At 41.0% G+C, this 23,007-nt stretch overlaps 1 protein-coding gene across 1 annotated transcript in view; it reads left to right on the forward strand.

Moving 5' to 3' along the window:
* Window positions 1-10,154, forward strand: part of kctd12b (potassium channel tetramerisation domain containing 12b) — a 28,527-nt gene extending 18,373 nt beyond the window's left edge. Inside the window, exon 2 of the mRNA XM_056235196.1 lies at window positions 9,531-10,154. Within this exon, the coding sequence (XP_056091171.1) occupies window positions 9,531-10,030 (500 nt within the window). The 3' untranslated portion in view covers window positions 10,031-10,154. The remainder of the gene's footprint in view (window positions 1-9,530) is intronic.
* The last annotated feature ends 12,853 nt before the right edge of the window (window positions 10,155-23,007 follow it).

The raw sequence follows: 23,007 nt of genomic DNA on the forward strand, positions 1-23,007 counted from the left end.
GTCAGTAACGTTTACAGTTTGCATATGGAAGTCTTTATGAAATGTTCTTCCATTGTGTCATTTATGGGATTCCTATTGTAAAAACCAATTTGAAAAAGGTGTGTGTAATCATTTGCACAATTAATTTGCAAAGGAGATATTTTCATGTTTGAGTTTACTGACTAAAACTGACTTTAAAAAAACCCTGATTCATTGCATTCATACATCCATAGTGTTTTTTGTGGAAATATGAATGGTGTGGTGATATTGACTGAATATATCAAAAATAAGGGTAAGCATTATTTATATTTACATAAAATTTGTAAAAGAAAATTGTTTGTATAGAAATGTATAGAAATGCTGTGTGGACTTTTAAAAATTGTCCCTTTCCAGTTTCGTTGTGCTTTTTGTTCAAATATTACCGGGGGTGCACTTGAGAGGGACAAATCATTTTCTGCATTAATTGACAGTATGTTACAGCCGCTGCGTATAGAAATGAGCATTCTTTTAAATATTAAATAACTTCTTGAACTGAGCATGACTGTGATGATAATTTTTTCCCATTCATTGCTGTGCATACACATACATAAGCGCACACCGAGCCGTGTTCTTATAACACATTCAAGTTGATGATAGTGCCACAGACAGCAGATGGACTGCCTGGAAAAGAGTTGAGGAAAATATATTTAAACCCGCTTATAGACCTTACCAAATCAACATCGAAAGGCAGTTTGCTTTCATGGGTTCACTTGACACTGCATCAATAGCTGATACGATGGGAACTAGGTGTGAAGATCATCTGGTGATGATTGTCTGAAGCCTAAATAGAAACACACCAATTAATTGGCTGCTGGTACTAATACCGCCATAGGTTAGAAGTCAAAGTGCCTTAAAAAGGACATCCTCATGGCATCACTCCTCAGATTTCCTCTGATAAGATCTGTATTATTTGCTTTGAATGATTAGATTCATTGTGTTTCAGCATTATTATTCTTCAGCAGCATTATTTCGGAAGTGTTTATCTCTCCTGGCGAGTGAGGACATGCAACCTCGACACGAGTGTGTGTAATTCTTGTGCGTTCGGCATGCGCAAGCAGTGCTTGAATGGATTGGTTAAACTACCTGCACTTTGATATTTTTAAAATAAAAGTGCTTCACTGGGGGCTTGTCTTCTTTACGAGCCATTGTTCTAGTTCTGAGTTTTAATGATCCGATGTTGAGCTTGAGGTTTTGAAGAGCGAGCAGACAAGTCTCTACTTATCTCTTGCTCTCTGCGGACTGTGCAACACTGTGAAGCAAACGGCTGTTGCTTTCAAACTTTCAACTTGTATACGTCTCTGGAATTTTGCAGTGACTGATTTATAACTTTCTGCTTCACGCTACAGCAGCCATATCACCCTGTAGCCCAAGACTGGTTCCCCGCTGAAGCTGAACAGGGCTGAGTTTGGTCAGTACCTGGATGGGAGACTCCTGGGAAAGCTATGTTGCTGCTGGAAGAGGTGTTAGTGAGGCCAGTAGGGGGCGCTGCTGACCCTGTGCTCTGTGTGGGTCCTAATGCCCCAGTATAGTGATGGGGACACTATACTGTCAAAAAGCACCGTCCCTCAGATTAGACGTTAAACTGAGGTCCTGACTCTCTGTGGGTCATTAAAAATCCCAGGATGTCCTTCGAAAGAGAGTCAGGGTGTAACCCCGGGATCCTGGCCAAATTTGCCCAGTTGCCTCTGTCCATCATCATGGCCTCCTTATCATCCCCATATATTCTGATTGGCTTCAGAATGTAATTGTCTTCTCTCCACCAATAAGCTAGTGTGTGGTGGTTGTTCTGGCGCAATATGGCTGCCGTCGCATCATCCTGGTGGTGCTGCACATTGGTGGTGGTTGAGGAGATTCCCCCTTTCCATTTGTAAAGTGCTTTGAATGTCGAGAAATGTAGTATACTATATAAATAACAAATTATTATTATTATTACCAGTTCTGCTCATGAGATTGGTCACTCCATGACTGATTTTGCTTTGTCAGGTCCACCATGTGCCATGTTTCAGATAACAACAGTTCAAATATGAATTTTGGATACAATACTTTCTTGTATGGAAGCGGCGACCACATTGTCGCGACTACTACAGGCACATATTGGGCGCCTTACTGTATATTGAGTTAGGCTGTACATTCTCCCATTTTGGCCCTGCTTATCTTCCTTTCTCTTCACTTTGTCAATTCTGCCGCATTCTTTATTTCAGACAGAAATTGATTAACTGAGTTTTGAATGATAATTGTCTTGCTCGTGAGAGCAAGGAGTTATGAACATCACGTTCTACATCAGTTTAGCATTTTGTGACAATAATTTTTTTGCTCACGCTCCTCACAACAATGACCTTGGAGCACAGGAGTTACTGTAGTTTACATGATCATAAGGTCCATAATGGTCATGGTTACAACATTGAGTCACATCTGCTGCATTCTGCGTTTCAACTGTGCGCTTTGAACGGCAGTTTTCTTGCTCCTGCTTTGCAAAACGATGCATTTGGAGCACAGAAATTGTGCCCCAACTTGCATGTCTAAGCTGTTGGACCCAGGCATGTTTCATAAGATTCCTAAATTGGCCATTTGCTGCATTTTAACCTTTCAGAAAATAATGTCACTACTATTGAAACACCAATGTATAACACTACCACCCCCCACCAGACACGTGCCCATTAAGTGACTCTGAAAAGTGGTATTTAAAAAAAAAGATGTTGAGTAAAAGCAGTGGCTCTATATTTGTTCATCCATTAAGGGATTCAAAGAAGCACATGAGCTGCTTACATATTTTCTCTACCACTCTTCGAAATCTCACAAAAAACACACCATCCCACATTCTATGGACACCCATTTCTGCACACACTCATTTGTAGAGCAGACAGAAAGCAACCAGCGCTGGAATTATCAGGTTTTCTGTGAGACAGTAGTTTTTCAGTTATGTAAGCAGTACCAGTGCCGATGAGCCTGTGGCTGAATGAGGGTGTTTATGTATGTGATTAGAAGCAGATGAAATAATGCCAGAGCTTGAACACAAGTGAAAGCCAGGAAAATTGTCTCAAAGTTGTGCTCAGCTGATCGTGTTCTCACACTTTGTGCCACTGATATAACAAACAAACATCAGGGGACACAACGATTTGGCAGCATTTTGTCTTGGAACTCTTCCCAGCAAATCCCAATGCTGTCTGTATCCTCTTTTACATATAAAAATCACCCAGCCTGGATCAGCTGTAATCCACCTGTATGCATGTGATCTGTGCTCACTCCATCACTTTGCCTTGATACATATCAGGCATAAAGTTGCCCCAAATGTAATTTGACACTTATATCACACTTGTTTATTTCTGAATGCGGTATTTTTTCACCCAAACCAGTTAATTGCAAGCCCAGCACCATAACCACAGATGTGTAAAGATTACCTGAAAAACATTCTTGAATAAAAACAGAGATACCATAAGAGCCAAAATTACAAGTTACAAGTCACCAATTCCCAAACCAATTGGGTAAATGTCTTACCCTCGGATTCACAGACAAGACTTAAGCTAGTTCCAGACTAAAATGTTTGAGCTGTTTTACCTGAAAGCAACTTGCACTGACATAATCTTAAAATATGTCAGTGCCATTGTTTTGTCTCAAGATGTCCCCAATTGAACTGAGGCCTAATCCTGGCTTATTATTAGCCCTTTCTATGAAACCAGGCTTTATGCTTAGGTGGTTTCTATCCCAGCCAAGGATATGGGGGAGTATTCTGGGATCGGGCCACATTTACTCTTATTTGCCCTCCCCTGGATCTGATTATTTGTAAGTGTGAACTCGTGAAGAGGCATGCCAGGGGAAAACGGAGTGGAAATAAGAATGGAACACAAAGTGTTCTGTTCTCATAATTCCTATTTACCCAGCTCATACCCTGACAACCTATTTGGGGGGAAGCATTTGCCTTACTTTAAACTCCAACTGAATGATAGGAGAGGGTGGTAAATGGGAGTGTGGCATGCAAAACTTTGCCCAAAGCGACTCTCATTCAGTAAGCTTCAAGTCAATACAGCAACCATCCACAGGGACGGGGGGCGCGCACTATCCTTTCTATTCACATGAAATTTACAGCATTGCACCTCATGGAGAAACAAGCAGCAGAGAGCGGTTCAATTTCTTCTTTTTAAAACACCTGCTATAATCCTGTGCCAATTATTGGCAACGGTTGATATAATTACCACAAGCTCGACAAGGAAGTGTAATATATTTAACCACTCCCCGCTGTTGGAGTGGAAGTGATAAAAAGATCATTACATCACATGTAGTCATTCTGTTTTCCTCTTTCTGAATGTCTCTGAGTAATCAATTCCCTGAGTTCTTGTTCACTTCTGCACTTCTGTTGGGCTTCTGCCCCTACTCATAGGAAGGGGGGCATGACCAGCTACGCTGGCCTTTTGACCCTGTCTCTGAGTTTCAGAAGGTTCAAAGGTATAGAAGAAGACGTGGAGGGTTTGTGTGATGAGTCAAACCTCAGCAGGATATTTCTGTCTCAACAGAGATGCCGAAAAGCCAAGAGGGCGAGATCGGGGCATTTCAGGATCAGGTTTTCTCCTGCTCATTGATCCCTGACAGCTTCAGGAATTGCTGATCCAATCGGTCACGAGCAATCTCCTGCTTCTCACACGCCCAGACCAGACTGAGCCTGGCCATGCCCGTGCGCGGGGCAGATGGTGGTCCACCGTCGATGGTCCACTTTAGACACTCTACTAACTGTATAACTTTGCAACTACAGGTCAACTAACTCTCAATAGAGTATTAGTAGACTGTAGCGGACTGTTAGTAGACTGTTATGTTAGCATTAGGTGTTAGTAGAATAAGTTGACATGATAAGTTACAAAATTAGTCAGTAGAGTGTCTGTTGGGGGAGCATCAAAATCAAGTGTTAGCAGATATTAAGCAGACAGTCTACTAATACTCTGATGACTGCTAGATGACAAGTAGCTGCAAAGTTACTTATAGTTAGTAGACTATATAAAAAGAACTATCAAAATAAATTGTTACTGCTCAAGCACACTTGTCAACAAAACATTTCACAATCTTGAACTAAATTGAGCTGGATGATGACACCACTTTTTTTATGCAGAGCTTCGTCGCAGGCAGCAACACAGTGTCGGCCCAGATCAGGGCCACATCTGGTACATGTGGATTCAACACGTACCAGATGTGGGCCGGATCTGGGCCGACACTGTGTTGCTGCCTGGGTTTATAGCTGATTCGACTTTGTTTCATACTTGACAAATTTTGCAACATCGACACTGTTATTGATCTGAACTGAAACAATATTGAACTGACTCAAGCTGAATAACAACATTATTGTCTTTTAGTAGAGCTGCTTATAGCTAAATTGAACTCTTTGAAATTTACACAGTCATTGAACTGAACTGAATCAACACTGAACTGATGTCAACTGAATAATGACACTATTGTCGTTTCAGAACTGCTTTACATCAGAATTCAATTCAATTCAGTTTACATTTATTTGTATAGCACTTTTAACAATACACATGGTTTCAAAGCAGCTTTAATTTGTAAGTATTCAGATAAGACAGAGGTATTATTTATTGGGCCAAAAACCTGTACACATAATCTCTTAGAATACAATTTAATTCAAGTAAGACTGTCTGACACTTGACTAACTGCTAGTGGGTCACACTAGATCTTAAGACACTGTCCTAACATAATGGCTATGCTTATGCAACTGGCCTCAGGTCTTTTGTTGTAGAGGATGAAGTAACAGTACACCCTTCTAAATGCAAATTGTATTCTAAGAGATTCTGTGTACAGGTTTTTGGTCCAATAAATAATACCTCTGTCTTATCTGCATTTAATAGAAGAAAATTAATGGTCATCCAATATTTTATATCTTTAACACACTCTGTCAACTTAGACAATTTAGAGATTTCATCTGGACGTGATGAAATATTTAACTGAGTATGAACAGCATAACAGTGAAAATTAATTCCATGTTTTTTTAATATAACCAAGGGACATGTATATTGAAAATAGCAGAGGACCTAAAACAGGCACTTGCAGCACTCCATAATTTACTGTTGTTAACTTCAATAATTCCCCATTTAAATATCAAAATTTTAACGGTCAGATATGTATGATCTAAACCACCTGTCTGTGAATACCAGTGTACTTTTGAAATCAATCGAAGAGTGTGTCATGATCTATAGTGTCGAACGCAGCAAATAAAGCTAGTGTTGAGATACAGCCTTGGCCAGAAGCTAGAAGTAATCAAAGTAGTGTCATTTTGACAAACAGTTTCTGTGATATAATGGAACCTGAATTTAGACTGATTTTTTAATTTTTATAAATGTCTTCTTTTTTTTTGCAAGAAGAAGCACAGTTGAGCAGACACCACTTTTTCTAGTATTTTAGACATAAATGGAAGATTTGAAATGGGGTTGTAATTGAGACGAGTGAATAATGTTGAGAAGTGGCTCTTCTGCTGCAGGTAACAACTCTTTCAGTAGTTTATTGATCTAATAAAAATGTTGTTGGTTTAGATGCAATGATACGTTTATTTAGCACTTTGTGTTGAGTTGTAAAGCACTGCAATTGTTCTTGAGAAGCTGAATCATAAAACGCTGTCAAAGGTTTTACATTGACAATTGCATTTCTGATGCTTTTGATTTTCTCAGTGAAGAAATTCATAAAGTCATTGCTAAACTGTGTTGGAATATTCAGTTCAAGTGACATCTGTTTATTTGTTGATCTAGCGATTGGACTAAATAAATACCTTGGATTGTTTTGGTTCTTTTCTATGAGTTTTGCGGATATGCTCGGCCCTGCAGGCTTTTAGAGCCTTTTTATAGTGGGACAAACTGTATTTCCATCTAAAGACCTCTAAATTTGTTTGTTTACATTTGCACTCTTATGCGTTTTTCTATTGAGAGCATTGAGTAATACCATGTACCTTTGTCTCTAAACCTTTTTAATTTGATGGGTGCAGCGCTTCTAATGACCTAGAGAAGATAGTGCCAAAATCTTTAAATGCATCTCCTAGTGCATAATTTGCCTCATCTATGTGAATGTTAAAATCTAAGACAATCAGCACTTTATCGACATTGACAAATAGGTTTGAGAGAAAATCTGCAAACTCTTTTAGGAAATCAGCATAGGGCCATAGAGGTCTATACACAGTAGCCAAAGCAAGAGATAGCAGTGATTTTTCTGAAAGTGTCTAAAACATTTAGCACAAGCACAAATGTATTAAACCTGTGTCTTGTTTTCTGAGTAACAATAATATCTCTATTGTTGAAACACCGCCTCGTGCTAATAACAGTAGCCTGGTGGAGTAGACTAAGACAAAGTCATTTGGTTTAAGCCAGGTTTCAGTAAGGCAGAGTACATCAAAACTATTATCTGTGATCATTTCATTCTCAATAACTGCCTTAGGTGTGAGTGATCTAATGTGTAAGGCCCCGTTTACACGAGAACGATTCTGGTTTAATCATGATTAGATTTTTTCTAGATCCTATAGTAGATACATTTTTTGACCTCACTATTCGGGGAACAAACATAGATGGACTACAGATACTTCTATCAACAGAGGCTGTGATTTGGGGTTTGACATGGAATTGAATTGAATTCTGTTTGCATCATTATTCATTATTTTCCTGGTTATAACTGTAAGTTATAAGCACAAGCTGCTTTGAAACAATCTATAAGCACTATATAAATAAAGGTGACTTAACAATAAGCGAATAAATTATATAAAATAAAATGATAAAATCAATAAATATAAACGAGACTGGTATCATGGCACATTGTTTTTGTGAAGCATTAGTGTTCATAGTTAATGTGATATGTCATAGTTAATGATCTACAGTAATCCTATGGATACTAGAACTGACTTCATGCATCCACTAAAAATCACCAAAACAGCGGTTGATTAAAAGTGATTGCAAACAATGATTCAGAGAAGTTCAGAGGAGCATTTGAGGACTAGTGGCACTAGCTTTGAAATTTTGTATCTAAAGCAATGACCTTCAGACATTTTTTAAGAGCGACATAAGTGTCCAAATGCTTTTTCAAAGCAGAGGCAAAGCTTTGAAAATGCAAACAGAAAAAAGGGATGTAATTTAATATTCTCTATGAAGTCCCTCTGGCCTCCACAGTAGTAGCTCAAAAGCAAAAACTGTTTACCCTGTCCAAAAGACCAGCGAGAATTTACGCATTGAATCACTTAGAATTAGTCTGGGAATTATTTGAGTACAGTTCGCTTTTTGTGGTCTGCTTTTTACATGCATTTAGTATACTTTTTTATCACATTGCTGTCAGGGATATGTGTGTTTTGCCATTTGTCTTCTGTGTTTTCCATTTGACCCAGTTTTAGTTAATCCCATTCACCTGTGCTTTGTCAATCACCTCGTTAAATAATAATCTTGTTTGCTCCCTTGTTTTCTCTGTATAAGCCTTCAGTTTGAGCCTTGTCTTTGTCCTGTATTAATGTTCATATCACCTGTGTTAGAGTGTGCTATCCTGTTTCCCTATATGTTCTCATGCTTTTGGATTAAAGATTATTGGAATTGAATCCTTCTTCATCGTGCGCTTCTCTTCAGCCACTTAACCATGACAATTGAATGATTACAAATATTTGTGTCTGTTTTAAAGCTAATGATTCACAATGGCATTCGGATGATGAAAATGTTTAAAGATTTCATGTTTAATGTAATGCACATTTATTGTCCATTCTTTAGTATTTTAAAACCAATACTTAATTAAAAAAGCTTCTTTTAACCACTTAAAAATTTTTTTTTTATTTTCATATAAACTGATATTTGAGAACAAAGCATCTTGTTTAAAAATTCGTTGAATTAAATGTAATATAATTGTTGAATAAAAAATAAACTGAAATGTTGTGTAATCTTATATTTTGTTATACTTGGTTCTCTTGATTACTTTTCCATTTTCCGTTTGATTACTTTTCAATTTAACTAAATAATAATAAAAAAGGAATTTTGGGTAACACTTTATTTCGATAGTCCACTTTAGACATTCTACTAACTATAAGTAACTTAGCAGCTACATGTCAACTAACTGTCATTAGAGTATTAGTAGACTGTCTGCTTAATATCTGCTAACTCTTTATTTTGTTGGTCCCCCAACAGACACTCTACTAACAATAAGTAACTTAGCAACTACAAGTCAACTTGTTCTTCTAACCCGAACCCTAACACCTAACCATAACCTACCGGTCTATGACAGTCTACTACAGTCTACTAATACTCTAATGACAGTTAGTTGACATGTTGTTGAAAAGTTACTTATAGTTAGTAGAATGTCTAAAGTGACTATCGAAATAAAGTGTAACCGAATTTTTGTATTCTCTGTTTTTATTTTATTTATTTTATATATATATACTGTATAACTCTTAAAAAAATCACAAAGCCATTATTTAGTGCTTCTGTATATTTGCTCCTCCTTTCATCATCAAACATATTTACATGTGTAATTAATATAATTTAATTTCTGTTTTATTCTATTGACAGGAGGCAAATCCTCCCTGTCGCCCTGCTTCAGTGATCCAGATATTGAGGGAGCAGTGGAGGAGACCATATATAACCCACATATATCTAAAGTCTGTAGCCTTGATGGCACACATATTGCCCTTGACCTGGACAATGAATCTCTGTCAGACCCCCTTCCACCCCTTCCCCCACCCCTTCCACCCCTGGACAGCCCTGTCCTGGCCCTGCCCCGGGACCCGAGCCCCTCTCCACTGGCCGCTATCAGTCCCGCACGCCCCACCACTTTGTCTCTGAAAACACTTCCCCGACCCACAGTCACCAACACCATGACCTCCACCACCACCTCCATTACCAGAGAGAATGGTGGGCCGATATGCAAAGACCCAGAGGAAGACGAGAAGAAGGTGATGGAGGACGAGCTGAAGCAATGCATCGAGGATTTCAGGAAAATCCGCATACCAAAACTTTTCCCTGACCGCAAGAGGCACTGGCAGAGCGATCTGCTAAAAAAATATGAGTAATATGGATAAACCACCCTGCTGAAAACACCAGCATGGTTTTGGGTTCCGGGTCGAGTTGCACCAGCTATAGGCCCGTGTAAGTTACTTTGCCTAGTTGTGGCGTAAAGGAGCACTAAGTTATATAATGTGAATAAATGACTTCAACACAAACCTGATCTAAACAGCATTGCACCTCTGTGTGGCTCACTCAGTTTTGCATGCCAAAAAACCCCCCAAACAATCTAAACAAAATAAATGTCATTTATTGTTTTTCTTGAATAAATTTTTACGTATTGCTACTTATTCATTTTATAAATAGTTTCTGAAAGTTACTTATACAAATACTTATGTTATTTTAAGATAATGGGCCTGATTTACTAACAGCTTGAGCCAGCCCAAACCCTCTTTTGGCGTTAAAAAACTATTGTCAGGATTTACCAAAGACAGCCAGTGAGAAATTAGCGCTGAAAAAGTCAATTTACTGGTTTGTTTGCGCCATTATTTACCACCCAGAAATTTGCACTGCTCTTGCTAAGTTGTGTTGGTCATTATGGAAATGATCCGACGATGTCTGTGTTCTTTAATTTTCTCATTGTCAGTAGATCACGAGCAGAGCTTTCCACTCCCATCTATGTCAGCTTATTCTAACCCTAACCCTACCAGTCTACTAATACTCTAGTGAGAGTTAGTAGAGATGTAGGTTCAATATTACTTAAAGTCAACTGAATGTGTTAAAGGGACCATCCCAAATAAAGTGAAACCAACTATTTTTATTTTTAAAATTATCCCATAAAGTAGAAAAACTTGCCAATGGCTGGTGCAACCCTCGTCCCCAGCATGGGAAGCTGGTACCACCAGGCTGCTTCATTAGCTCCACTATAGCAAGGTCTACTAGATGTACATCAAACCATCTTAGTTTTGCTGGTCAGCATCTTGGCTCTGCTGGTACATCAGCTTGACCAGACTCAAAACCATGCAAAACCGGTATCATACTGATCATACTGATTTACCACCTGTCTTTTCAGAAGGGGAACAAACAGAAATTACAATTATGAAAATGATTTCTGTAGCCTTCCTGTGGGTCAAACAGTAGAGCGTTGGTGCTTGCAACGCTAAGGTCATGGGTTCGATTCCCAGGGAAAGCAACAACTGATAAGAATGTAAATGTGTACCTTGAAATGCAATGTAAGTCGCTTTGGATAAAAGCGTCTGCCAAATGCATAAATGTAAAATGTAAACAACACAATGTCAAAGCATTTAAATGTCTTCAGTTCAAGTCCAGATTCTATGAGCAGTTTAGTAATATGTAGACTAAATTAACAAATCTTTCTTAAAACTGGGTTGCTTAAAAAGTATCAAGACATCCTGAATGAAAATGTATATATGACAGTTTATGTCCTTCATACTGGGGTTGATTTTTAAATGTATTGGTTCATTATTTTTCAAGCCTTTGATAGTTTGAGATTTTTAAACACATTTTTTACATAATAAACAATGACAATTTGTGTAGAGAGAAAACATTCTTGTATCTTAAATTATGGTTAAAAAAAAGACAATTCATTTACTAGTAATTTATGGTTACTGCAAATTTCTGTAATAGTAAATAAAGCAATAATACCTTAAAGGTGATGTGTGTAATTTCTGAGGAATTCTGTGTCAGGATACTCAAACAGTACAATAAATCTTTAGATGGAGTCACTGTGTTTACACATTTCAAAGGAATCTACCTACAAATGGCTGAGAGAGAGAGAGAGAGAGAGTTACAAAAACAACACAGTTATCTCTTAATTGCTGAGAAATTGCCAATAATGTATAGCAAAGCTGCATGTTTTATTTGTATTTTTTTATTCACAGGGCAGAGGTTAAAAACCACTTTCTATGCAACTAAATGTTTCTGTGTGTGTGGCATTTCTTAACTATAAAGTTTCCACCTCAGTTAAAAAGGTTGTGAGTTTTCGTGCGAGCGCATACAGGCACGTCTGCTTCATAATACCGCATTCAAGAGCGATCTCTGTGGGCAAAAGTGTCAAATTCGCCTTGTGGTGGCTGGGATTTCCAAAGGGAATCGGATATGTGTTTAGACGCAGGTCTGATGTCCAGATATCGGATTTTGGGGAGACCAGGGATAAAACACTTTTGTTTGAGCATCAGTAACTCATTGGTTGTTTGAGGTATATATCTCAAAATTTGATACGCTTGTATGCTACAAATAAAACTCATGTGGACGTGTACTACACATTGCAGATTATGTGAATTTATGTTAAAGGGGTCATATAATGCCATTTTTGTACAAGCTAATATGATTCTTTAGGGTCTAAATTAAAAGTTTGTAATATACTTTAATTAAAAATTCTCATTAGTATTGTAAGAAAACACTTATTTTACCTGGTCAAAAACAGCTCTGTTTTCAGCACGCCGTTTCAGTGTATATGACTTTAAATGATAATGAGCTTTGCTCACCCCGCCTCTCTGTTCTGTGCGTACACCGTTTGTAACTCAATAACACAATAACCATAACGCGTTGTTCATTATAGACGTGGGATTATGAATTATATTGAGAACGTCATACATAGAAAACATGCCGTAATGTACCCTGAGTGTAGACGCATTCATTGTAAAGCGTGCAGCTAGCGATTTGCAAAGATTAATATATTAATATAAAGTTTAATAAAACGTTACACTCACTTCCGTTCTTCTGGAGATTCAGCAGGAACACGAATATCTGGTACCGATCCTTTATCCATGAGCAGCTTCATAGCAAATCCAGCTTTATACTGATCATCGTTTATAAAGCAGTCTGGTGTGTGAAATTATTTTGCGCAAACATGAACGCATTGACGTTGCTCGTGGGGAATATTCCCTTCGAAAACAAACTCAGCCACTGCGTCTTCAGCGGTTCGGATTTAGGAACATTAAAATGACTGTGTTCGTTATTACACCCAAGAACAGAACACCACAATCGCTTAGACGCCATTCTGCTCATAGACAGTGCTCCAGCATATCAACAATGACCGCGGCGGTCCGCGCAGACTATGATTGACAGCTCCCTCATGAGCGAGGGCGGGTCTGTGTTGAAACTCTCCTGTCAATCAACAATCGCGGGAGGGTCGTTCGAGCTTGTGACGTCACAGGCTCGAACGGCTCGATTTGAGGCAGGGGAAAACATATAAGGAGATTAAAACAAAAACACTGGATGGTTTTTTTATCATTATATGATGGTTGTGTACAGGCACTGCCAACACACATTTCAGTACAATCAACTTGTAAAAGTGCATGTACCATTATATGACCCCTTTAAAGACAAAGAGTTGCGCTGTTACAACCTACCCCACTACCGGTGTGAGTTTGTAACACTAGCTGGGGATAGATGTAACAATGAGAGTTAATTTGCTGAAATAAGATCCATACTATCAAAATTTACAAAGAATAATCAGTTTTGAATAAAGTGAACAATTTAAAGGAACAAACAACACTGTGTTGTATTTGTTTAAGGACTTTAAATTTATCACAAAACAACTGCTGTGTGTGTGTACTGTATTCCTGGCACATTCAGTCACAAGCTATGTTGCCCATCCACCTATTTTTTATATGAATTTTGGAACATCACATAAAAAACTTTGGATGGAAACGCAGAGATGCGCATCAATTCTAAAAATGTGCACAAAAAAATCACATGTGCTCAAATGACGAAGGTAATGTTGTGCATAAACTATGATGGAAACATATTCACCACATAAATACTTCAATGCACAATAAAATACATGATTTTGTCTTAACAGGGGATTTGAATGATAACTAGAATCATCATAAGGGGTTGGTTGAAACATTTTGAATGAACTGTTATAACTATACACACCCCAAACAGCCTTAACATAGCTAACGTTTATAGCATGTGGGTTTGAAGTTAGCATGAATGCAAAGCATCAAATTAAACTTTAAAAAAATGGCTACTTTAGGTTATGCACGTCAAATAACTGTATCTATGCTTGATTGCTAGGCAAAAAATAATCTTGATTAAAAAAAATACTTTCCTTCATGAAAATCATTTTTTTTGGTCATAAAATGTACAATGTTGCTCTTCTCACAGTGTATGATATTGATGACATCACCACAGCTCTTTTCTGATTTGTCAAACTGACAGTGTTACAACTGACCCTGTATAACAACACTCCCGGTGATCTGATTTAAAACCACATTTGGAAGTGACTCCCCTAGTGAAAAAAACTATACCAAAATGCATTTAAAATACATTTATTTCCTAAGTATACTACAAATCCATTAACATATTTACTGACATATCGCTTGACACTTACTGATATAAATATTATAATTAAAACTTTATTTGGAGTACTTCTTTATTGCACAATGCACTATCACTATTAGTATAGTATGATCTCTGTATAATATTAGTCTTTAAATGCAAGATATTTAAAGTGTACCTGAAGTATACTTGCAATAGTTCCACTTTAGCACAATCAAATATACTTCAGTGTATCTTTAGTTGGATCTCAGCACTATTTCCGGATAACTAAAGTGCATTAAGTACAAAATTAGTTGTTCCAATTTAGCAGACTTTAAGTTTATCAATTTAGTATACTAAAAGTACAATTGCAGGGTATTTCTATTAAGCACATACATACGTAATTGTATAGTATACTTTTTGAAATACATTTTAGTATATTTATTATTCACTAGGCTCAGAACAGATGCAAAAAAATCGGATCTCTTGTGGATTTTTGTATATTGCGGTTAGCCAAGGTCACTCAACCTGCACAGCAATACCGGACAGAACTATTATTTCATCGCACCAAGATGTAAGCACGGGAGAGATGTTGGCGTCTAAAAAGATGTTTATCAAAGCGGATGTGCGACATCTGCAAATAAATATGGTTAAGAGCAGAAATAAAACACGTTATCAATAAAAACCATCTAAAAACTAGAACTACTAGGTACTAAAACAGTACCAAGTCCCCTCTTTAACAGTTGAGGCCAGAGTTTCAGTGCTAGAAGACATCATCAAGGTGTCTCAATCTCACAATAACTTCATTAATTTGGCTCCAGATCTATTGCAAATGGTCTGTTTGGCCAAAAGCTCTGAAGAAACTATGAATACAGTCTTCGAATCACTATAATAGTGCTGCACCCCTCCATTTGAAGAAAGTTAAAGAGAAATGGAAGAGCTAACAACATTTAATAACACATCAAAACTAACTACATGTTTGCTGAATCCTTTACCCACAAAGCTGCTGAAAGAAGTGTTTTCTGTAATCTCAGAACCACATTATTAACTTTTCACTTTCTTTAGGAGAAGTCCCAAAAACTTCCAGCTGGCAGTTATCAAACCCCCTTATCAATAAAGAACTGGTTAATTATAGACCGATCTCTTAGAATAAGTAGTGACGTCCCAACTATATGTTCATTTCTGCTGAGAAACGGCATGTGTGAAGAGTTTCAGTCAGGATTTAGGCCCCAGGATCACAGCACAGAGACTGTTTCAACTGACTGGCTGCATGGTTCAACTGTTTGCTTAGACACACTGTTCAAAAGGCCATCTGGTAACGTCAGCCATGGAAACCTGTGGTAACTGACATCTTGCAGGTGTACCGTGCCCTGCAACTGGTACTTCACCCTTTCAGCTCCTGTAAATGGCAGGCAAATGCACACAAGGCTTTCTATTTTACCATCTGCTCCTGTACACCCGCCAACTGAACTGACATGAATGTTCGCCAGAGGTTACACACACCTGCAACACAAAATGAAAGTACACTGATGCTAAGTCGTGTGCTCGCATCGCATCGGATAAAGTGAGGGTACAGAACCCCTTGCATATTCCTAAGGGACACAGAAAGTTTGGTTTCCAAAAGACTTGGAGTGGGAACATACGTTCTTACTCTATACATTTATTTACTAATATTTACGTAAATATTTTTTATTAGTTAAGGCTTGATTTCTTTCATGGAATCTACCTGAATAAATCATGTGAAATCCCCTAAATTATTTAGCCTATGACACAATGAATTTAATATTTTTTTGTGAAATATGCTTTTTTTATTTTAAGTTGATGCTCATAAGTGTGTGAATTATAATGAATGTATATAACGCTTTGAGTACCCATAAAAGCGATATATAAATGTAAAGAATTATTAATATTATTATTATTATTAAATAACCTGTTTATATTTGTATATAATTGGCCTGATTAACCTGCAGCAACGCCATAGCATGCATGGCCGAGGCAGCTTCCCCACAGCCCTTGTAAGCCTTGCCGGTTAGATCCGACGAGTACTTACAGGCACGGGAAGGAAGACACGGTTCTCCACGCCAAGTGGAGTTAGGGCACAGCTGCATTGCAACGGCCCGTTCCACTGGCGGGATACGTGTGTATCCCTTAGCTGCCCCGCCATCAAGGGTGGTGAGGGAGGAGGAGCCACCGGAACGGTTTCTGGCAGTGAAAGGTGCCGTCAATGTCCCTGTGAGCTCCTCATGCACCTCCGGGAAGAAGGGCACTGGAGTGGGTTGCTGAGAACCAGCGTGCAACACCCCGAGATACCAATCATCCAGCCTCGAGGGCTCGGGACAACAAGCCTGTGAACCGCTCCTGACGCGCGCTCGGTAAATCGTACTCGGTTACTAACGTAACCTCGGTTCTCTCTAGAGAGGGAACGAGTACTGCGTAAATAGCTTTACGCTATGGGGAAAACCTCTTTTCCACGAGATATTGAAGCCAAAAATTATCCTTAATTTTTTATTAATGTAAAACGCTTTGCAGCAGCAAGCAAACATAGGCGAAACAGCTCGCGCGCCTATTGGCTGCTCATGCGGCAAATGCAGCAGCCTATCGAGAGAGACTCTGTGTAACGTAATGACCAATGGGGGCAATTCGCAGGAAGCATCATTCCTTATAAAATAGCACCCAGAGGGGCTAATCATTTGACAATAAAACGCGCAGCCAGGGTGAAAGCTTTCAGCCTGATCTGTGTGGTCATACGTGTGTCACACTCGTGGGGCTGCAGTAAAATCAGTATCTGGGCCGCACAGCGGGGCAGATAGCACTGAATTCTAGACCGCCAAAAGCTTAGCTTGTAAGGCGGGTACCTCCAGGTTATAGTATTTTATAAATGTAGACGGCGAGGCCCAGCCCGCGGCCGTACAGATATCTTGCAGGGTAGCCCTGCTAGACCATGCCCACGAAGAGGCCACGCCTCTCGTGGAGTGTGCTCTGACACCCAAAGGGCACTGCAGGCCCTTTGCAGTGTAAGCGAGCGCAATGGCATCCACTATCCATCTGGATAGGCTCTGTTTTGAGGCGGCAAGTCCCTTGGAACGCCCACCAAACAAAACGAAAAGCTGCTCAGTCTGTCTGAAAACAGACGAGCGCAACACATAAGCTCTTAATGCCCTGACGGGGCAAAGGAAACTCGCGTCTTTCTCCTCATTGAGAACCGGAAGGGCAGACAGGGAAATTACCTGGGCCCTAAACGGTGTATTTCGGCACGTACCCGTGCTTAGGTTTGAGAATGACTTTCGAGTCATTAGGCCCAAACTCCATACATGACGCGCTTACTGAAAGCACCTGCAAGTCCCCTATGCGCTTCACTGAAGCGAGAGCCGTGAGAAACACTGTTTTTAAAGACAGATGTTTCATGTCCGACAGCTGGATTGGCTCGAATGGGGCGCCTTTCATGGCCTCCAGGACCGTGGAAAGGTCCCACGTCGGGACTGAAAGGGGCCTGGGAGGGTTTAGCCTCCAAGCTCCCCTAAGGAAACGCACGACTAAGACGTTCTTCCCCAGCGACTGGCCAGACACCGGTTTTGCAAACGTTGCTATGGCCGTCACGTATACTTTGAGTGTGGATGGGGTCCTGCCCTTATCCAGTAGCTCTTGAAGGAATGAAAGCACTTCCGAAACCCCGCAGTCCACAGGTGAAAAGCTCTGGGCTTGACACCACGCAGAGAACACAGACCATTTCGAGGAGTAGAGCCGCCTCGTAGACGGAGCTCTAGCCTGCGCGATCGTGTTTAACACTCCCTCTGGGAGGCTAGCGGGTACCCGTTGAGGGCCCATGCGTGCAGGGACCACAGCTCCGGGCGAGGATGCCAAATCGAGCCCTCCGCCTGAGAGAGGAGGTCTCTCCTCAATGGTACAGGCCATGGGGCAGTGCTGGTCAGCTGCATCAGGGCAGGGAACCACGTCTGGTTTGTCCAGAGCGGCGCCACGAGCAGCACTGGGCATCCGTTTTCCCTGATTCGTTCCAACACTTGAGGCAGGAGCGTGATGGGAGGAAAAGCATATAGGGGACAGCGGGGCCAAACATGAGCCAGCGCGTCCTTGCTTTTCGAGAAAAACTCCGGGCAATGAGCTGGTTCCACAGGAGGAACGGAGAGGTACCCTCTGTCCTTCGCGCCATCCACCGTGGAGAATGCATCAGAGGCAGAGGTACGCAGCCTGGCGGAGAAGGGGGCGTTCCACGACTTAGTCACTTCCTCGTGTAGTTCGGGGAGGAAGGGCGCAGGCCTTGACTTTGACAGCGCTTCGTCTTTCCCGAGAAAGCGTCCGTCCAGTCTGTTGCGCGGCGGTTGCGCGGGCGCCTCCCAGTCGAGGCCGATGCTTTCCACGGCCTGAGAGAGCAGACGCATCAGCTCAGTCTCAATGCCGGCTCTCTTCCCAGTCGAGGCCGATGCTTTCCACGGCCTGAGAGAGCAGACGCATCAGCTCAGTCTCAATGCCGGCTCTCTTCCCAGTCGAGGCCGATGCTTTCCACGGCCTGAGAGAGCAGACGCATCAGCTCAGTCTCAATGCCGGCTCTCTTCCCAGTGGATTGGCGGGAAACGTTAGCGGAGGGGAGGTCCACGGAGCTCGCCCAATCCTCGCTATCAGATGCCAGAAGAGAACACGCCTCGGTGGGTTCGTCGAACTCGTGGGCGGACACGGCGGCAGACGGCGGCCGTTGTCCGTCAGTGAGCGACTCGAGCGAAACCGGCGAAGCTGGCGGGCGAACCGGCGAGCTTTGGAGGGCTGGAGAGAGCTCGGGAGCGCGCTGGGCGCGGCGCTTCTTGCGGCGCCACGGCGGGCTGTGAAGGCTCGGAGAATGACGCCAGGCGAGTCCTCAGAGTCACCATAGACAGAAGCTCGCAATGAGGGCATCCGCCGTCTGCGAGCGCGAGAGCCGCGTGATCCTCACCCAGGCAGGACACGCAGATGACATGACGGTCCTCGTCGCTGAGTGGAGCGCGGCACGAGCCACAGGATGGCATCTTTAAAAAGACGCAGCTCTTTTTGTGATGAGAAGTGCAAGTCGCGTCACGTAAGCGAGCTAACACTCTCAGCAGAGTAAGGATACAAAAAGGATATAGAACGCCGGAAAGCGCAGCAGGTACGGCAGTTGAAGGCGGCGAGGCCAGCGACTCCAGAAGCTCGTCCCGCTGAAAGGCTTGCGTCGACGGCGCGGCTTCTCACTCCGGATCCAGCGATGCGTACCCTTCGCTGAAGAGATGAAAATCAGCTTGTACCAGCCTACCGAGCTTATTTATAGGGCGAGACCACGCCTTTTCTGGCAGTGCTCACGCAGAGTCTCTCTCGATAGGCTGCTGCATTTGCCGCATGAGCAGCCAATAGGCGCGCGAGCTGTCTCGCCCATGTTTGCTTGCTGCTGCAAAGCGTTTTACATTAATAAAAAATTAAGGATAATTTTTGCCTTCAATATCTCGTGGAAAAGAGGTTTTCCCCATAGCGTAAAGCTATTTCCGCAGTACGAGAGATACTCTCGTAAGAGAACCGCCGTTATAATAGCAATCTGCCATGCAACATGCGCACCTGCTCTTAAAGGGTATGTTGGATGACGCTCTGATTGGTTTATTTCACGTTACGCCCAAACCACACCTATGAATAATGAAGCTACTTCAGACCAACCCCTTTTAGATTTGCGCCAGGCGCAAGAGGCATTTATCCCGCCGGGAAAATAGCAACAGCGCCGGGATCCGCTCACAAAGTTACTTGCGCTTTGACACTTGCGTTTCAGATCGTTAAAATAGGGCCCCATAGTCTGTTAGTTGCAGGGGTCAGGTGACTTCTTGTTAGGGCCTCTTGTTTCACCATTTCTGAACAGATCTGTTCTTGCCAAATTATAAAACATTGACAACGTTCTTCCTTTAGTTAAACAATAAAAAGTATTTTTGGGTTGCAGAGCCTGGGGGTGATTTATGGCTCTGGGTTTGGTGATTTGAATCTGGAATGTGAAGCCTCTTTTGTGTGATTATGTATGAACAGTCACCTAAAAGCTTCAATTGTGTTTGGTTCATTCTCGTAGTCGCTACAGCAGAATAATTATCAAACTTAAGAAACAACTTAGCTTTATGGGTTAACATTACATTAAACTGTCAGGTGGTTGGTTTTGACATTGGCTGTCATGAGGCCATTATAACTGTGTCATGAATATTTTTCTTGACCTCAACTACAGTGGTACAAATTAAATTTGTCATTAGAAATGTTACAATGGCCTCATGACAGCCAATGTCAAAACCAACCACCTGACAGTTTAATGTAATGTTAACCCATAAAGCTAAGTGGTTTCTTAAGTTTGATAATTAATCTGTAATGTCATGTTCATGACATATTTATGACAGGTTGTGTTGTCTTAATAATGTAAAGTTGTCATGACAAATACACTGACAGGTTATGATGTATTGGTTTGTGTCAAGTTGTCATGACAAAGACACTGACAGGTTATGATGTATTGGTTTATTTCACGTTACGCCCAAACCACACCTATAAATAATGAAGCTACTTCAGACCAACCCCTTTTAGATTTTAGGTCCCCTTTTAGACCCCATCTCAAACAATGTCATATTTGCATTACAAATGTCATAATTAAGCAAATGACACTTAATGGCAGTTGTCATAAACATGCATAAAAACTCCTTCATATTCATGACATGTGTCATGTCATGATTATGAAGATGTCATGTCAGTCTTATGCACACCCCTTCAAGTAAAGTGTTACCATAAAATGATCCAAAGCCATACTTACTTATGCCTATTGCCATTATGGATTATATAACAATTCTGAGCTTTTTACTGAAAAGGAGTTTAGTATCTCGGCACTCATCACATCATCAGTCTTTAGTGCCTTTGGCTGATACCATTGTAAGGCTGACTTGATTTCCTGACAAGACTGAACACAAGAATTTTTTCAAGAACAGAACTCTCACCCTTCAATAAAATAGTAAACTAATCTGGAGAGTAATAAACTAATATGAAGGTTTTAATAAGTGTAAACGCTGCCAAAAAACCAAGAAAGTGGACCGAGACCCACCTTTCAAGAGAACCGAACCACAAATGTGAACACAACCTTAGATCCATCTTTGAGCATTTATTCCTGAATTGGCTTCTTTTTGTTTACTGTAAGTAATTGGCGTGATGCATTTTTAGCTGACAAATAAAATGTTACTTGCTAGATTACAGCAAGAAAATGAAAATAAATGTTTCATGTCTCATTAGTGTCTACTTTTATTTCTCCTATAAGGAAATTTAGGAGACACAAGTCTTGCTGTATACTTGTATACCAGCTATGAGCATACCTGTCAACACTCCCGTTTTTCCCGTGTTTCTCCCGTTTTTTAGGCCTATCTCCCGGACCCCTCCCGGTTTGTTATTTCTCCCGGGAAACTCCCGTAATTTGCATGGCCCAAACTCCTTTATGAATAATCGGACCAATATGTTTGTCTAATGTTGACCAGTTGCCAGATCTTGTATTAAATGCATTATATTCTCACAATTCGGGGTGTAACGGTACATGTATTCGTATTGAACCGTTTCGGTACGAGGCTACCGGTTCGGTACGCATACAAACCGAACGATTCCTTGGACCATTTTTCCTGCTGACAAAATCCGCGCTGGTGCGACGGCGCGACCACCACAACATTGCGCAACATCAAATGGCCAACATAATGAAAGCGGAACGAAACTGCGCTACTCATTATATTGTGCTTCACGGACCGTTTATCAGTTCGGACCAGCAGCATCTGTGCAGCGCGAGCCGATCTCGATCAAGCGACACTGTTACAGCACAGCGCTAAGAGATCCAGTGAAGAAAACATTTGAATTCGCCTCTGAAGTAATAACATCGCTGCGAGATCAAGTGAGAAGCATTCAAATTTCTCCATTATTAACCGTAGATCTCTATTAGATCAAACAGCGCTGACGTGGAAACCAGGAGAAACATTGTGCCGTGAATGAACTAGTTATAGGCTTTAAGTCCACAGATCAGCAACATTCACCATGGATTTAATATAGTAACACTAACTGTAACCATGGAAGTTTGGCTGTAATAGTGAAATGCTTTCAAGTAGGCCTACTTCACACATCTTTTCCCAGCACTTCAAAACTCAAATATTATCTAAATACAGTATTATATATATATACACTCACCGGCCACTTTATTAGGTACACCTGTCCAACTGCTCGTTAACACTTAATTTCTAAGCAGCCAATCACATGGCGGCAACTCAGTGCATTTAGGCATGTAGACATGGTCAAGACAATCTCCTGCAGTTCAAACCGAGCATCAGTATGGGGAAGAAAGTTGATTTGAGTGACTTTGAACGTGGCATGATTGTTGGTGCCAGAAGGGCTGGTCTGAGTATTTCAGAAACTGCTAATCTACTGGGATTTTCACACACAACCATCTCTAGGGTTTACAGAGAATGGTCCGAAAAAGAAAAAACATCCAGTGAGCGGCAGTTCTGTGGGCGGAAATGCCTTGTTGATGCCAGAGGTCAGAGGAGAATGGCCAGACTGGTTCGAGCTGATAGAAGGGCAACAGTGACTGAAATAACCACTCGTTACAACCGAGGTATGCAGCAAAGCATTTGTGAAGCCACAACACGCACAACCTTGAGGCAGATGGGCTACAACAGCAGAAGACTCCACCGGGTACCACTCATCTCCACTACAAATAGGAAAAAGAGGCTACAATTTGCAAGAGCTCACCAAAATTGAA

This window comes from Rhinichthys klamathensis, unplaced genomic scaffold (genome assembly GCF_029890125.1).
Source record: "Rhinichthys klamathensis goyatoka isolate OS25496 unplaced genomic scaffold, OSU_Roscu_1.1 h1tg000414l_1, whole genome shotgun sequence".
NCBI lineage: Eukaryota > Metazoa > Chordata > Actinopteri > Cypriniformes > Leuciscidae > Rhinichthys > Rhinichthys klamathensis.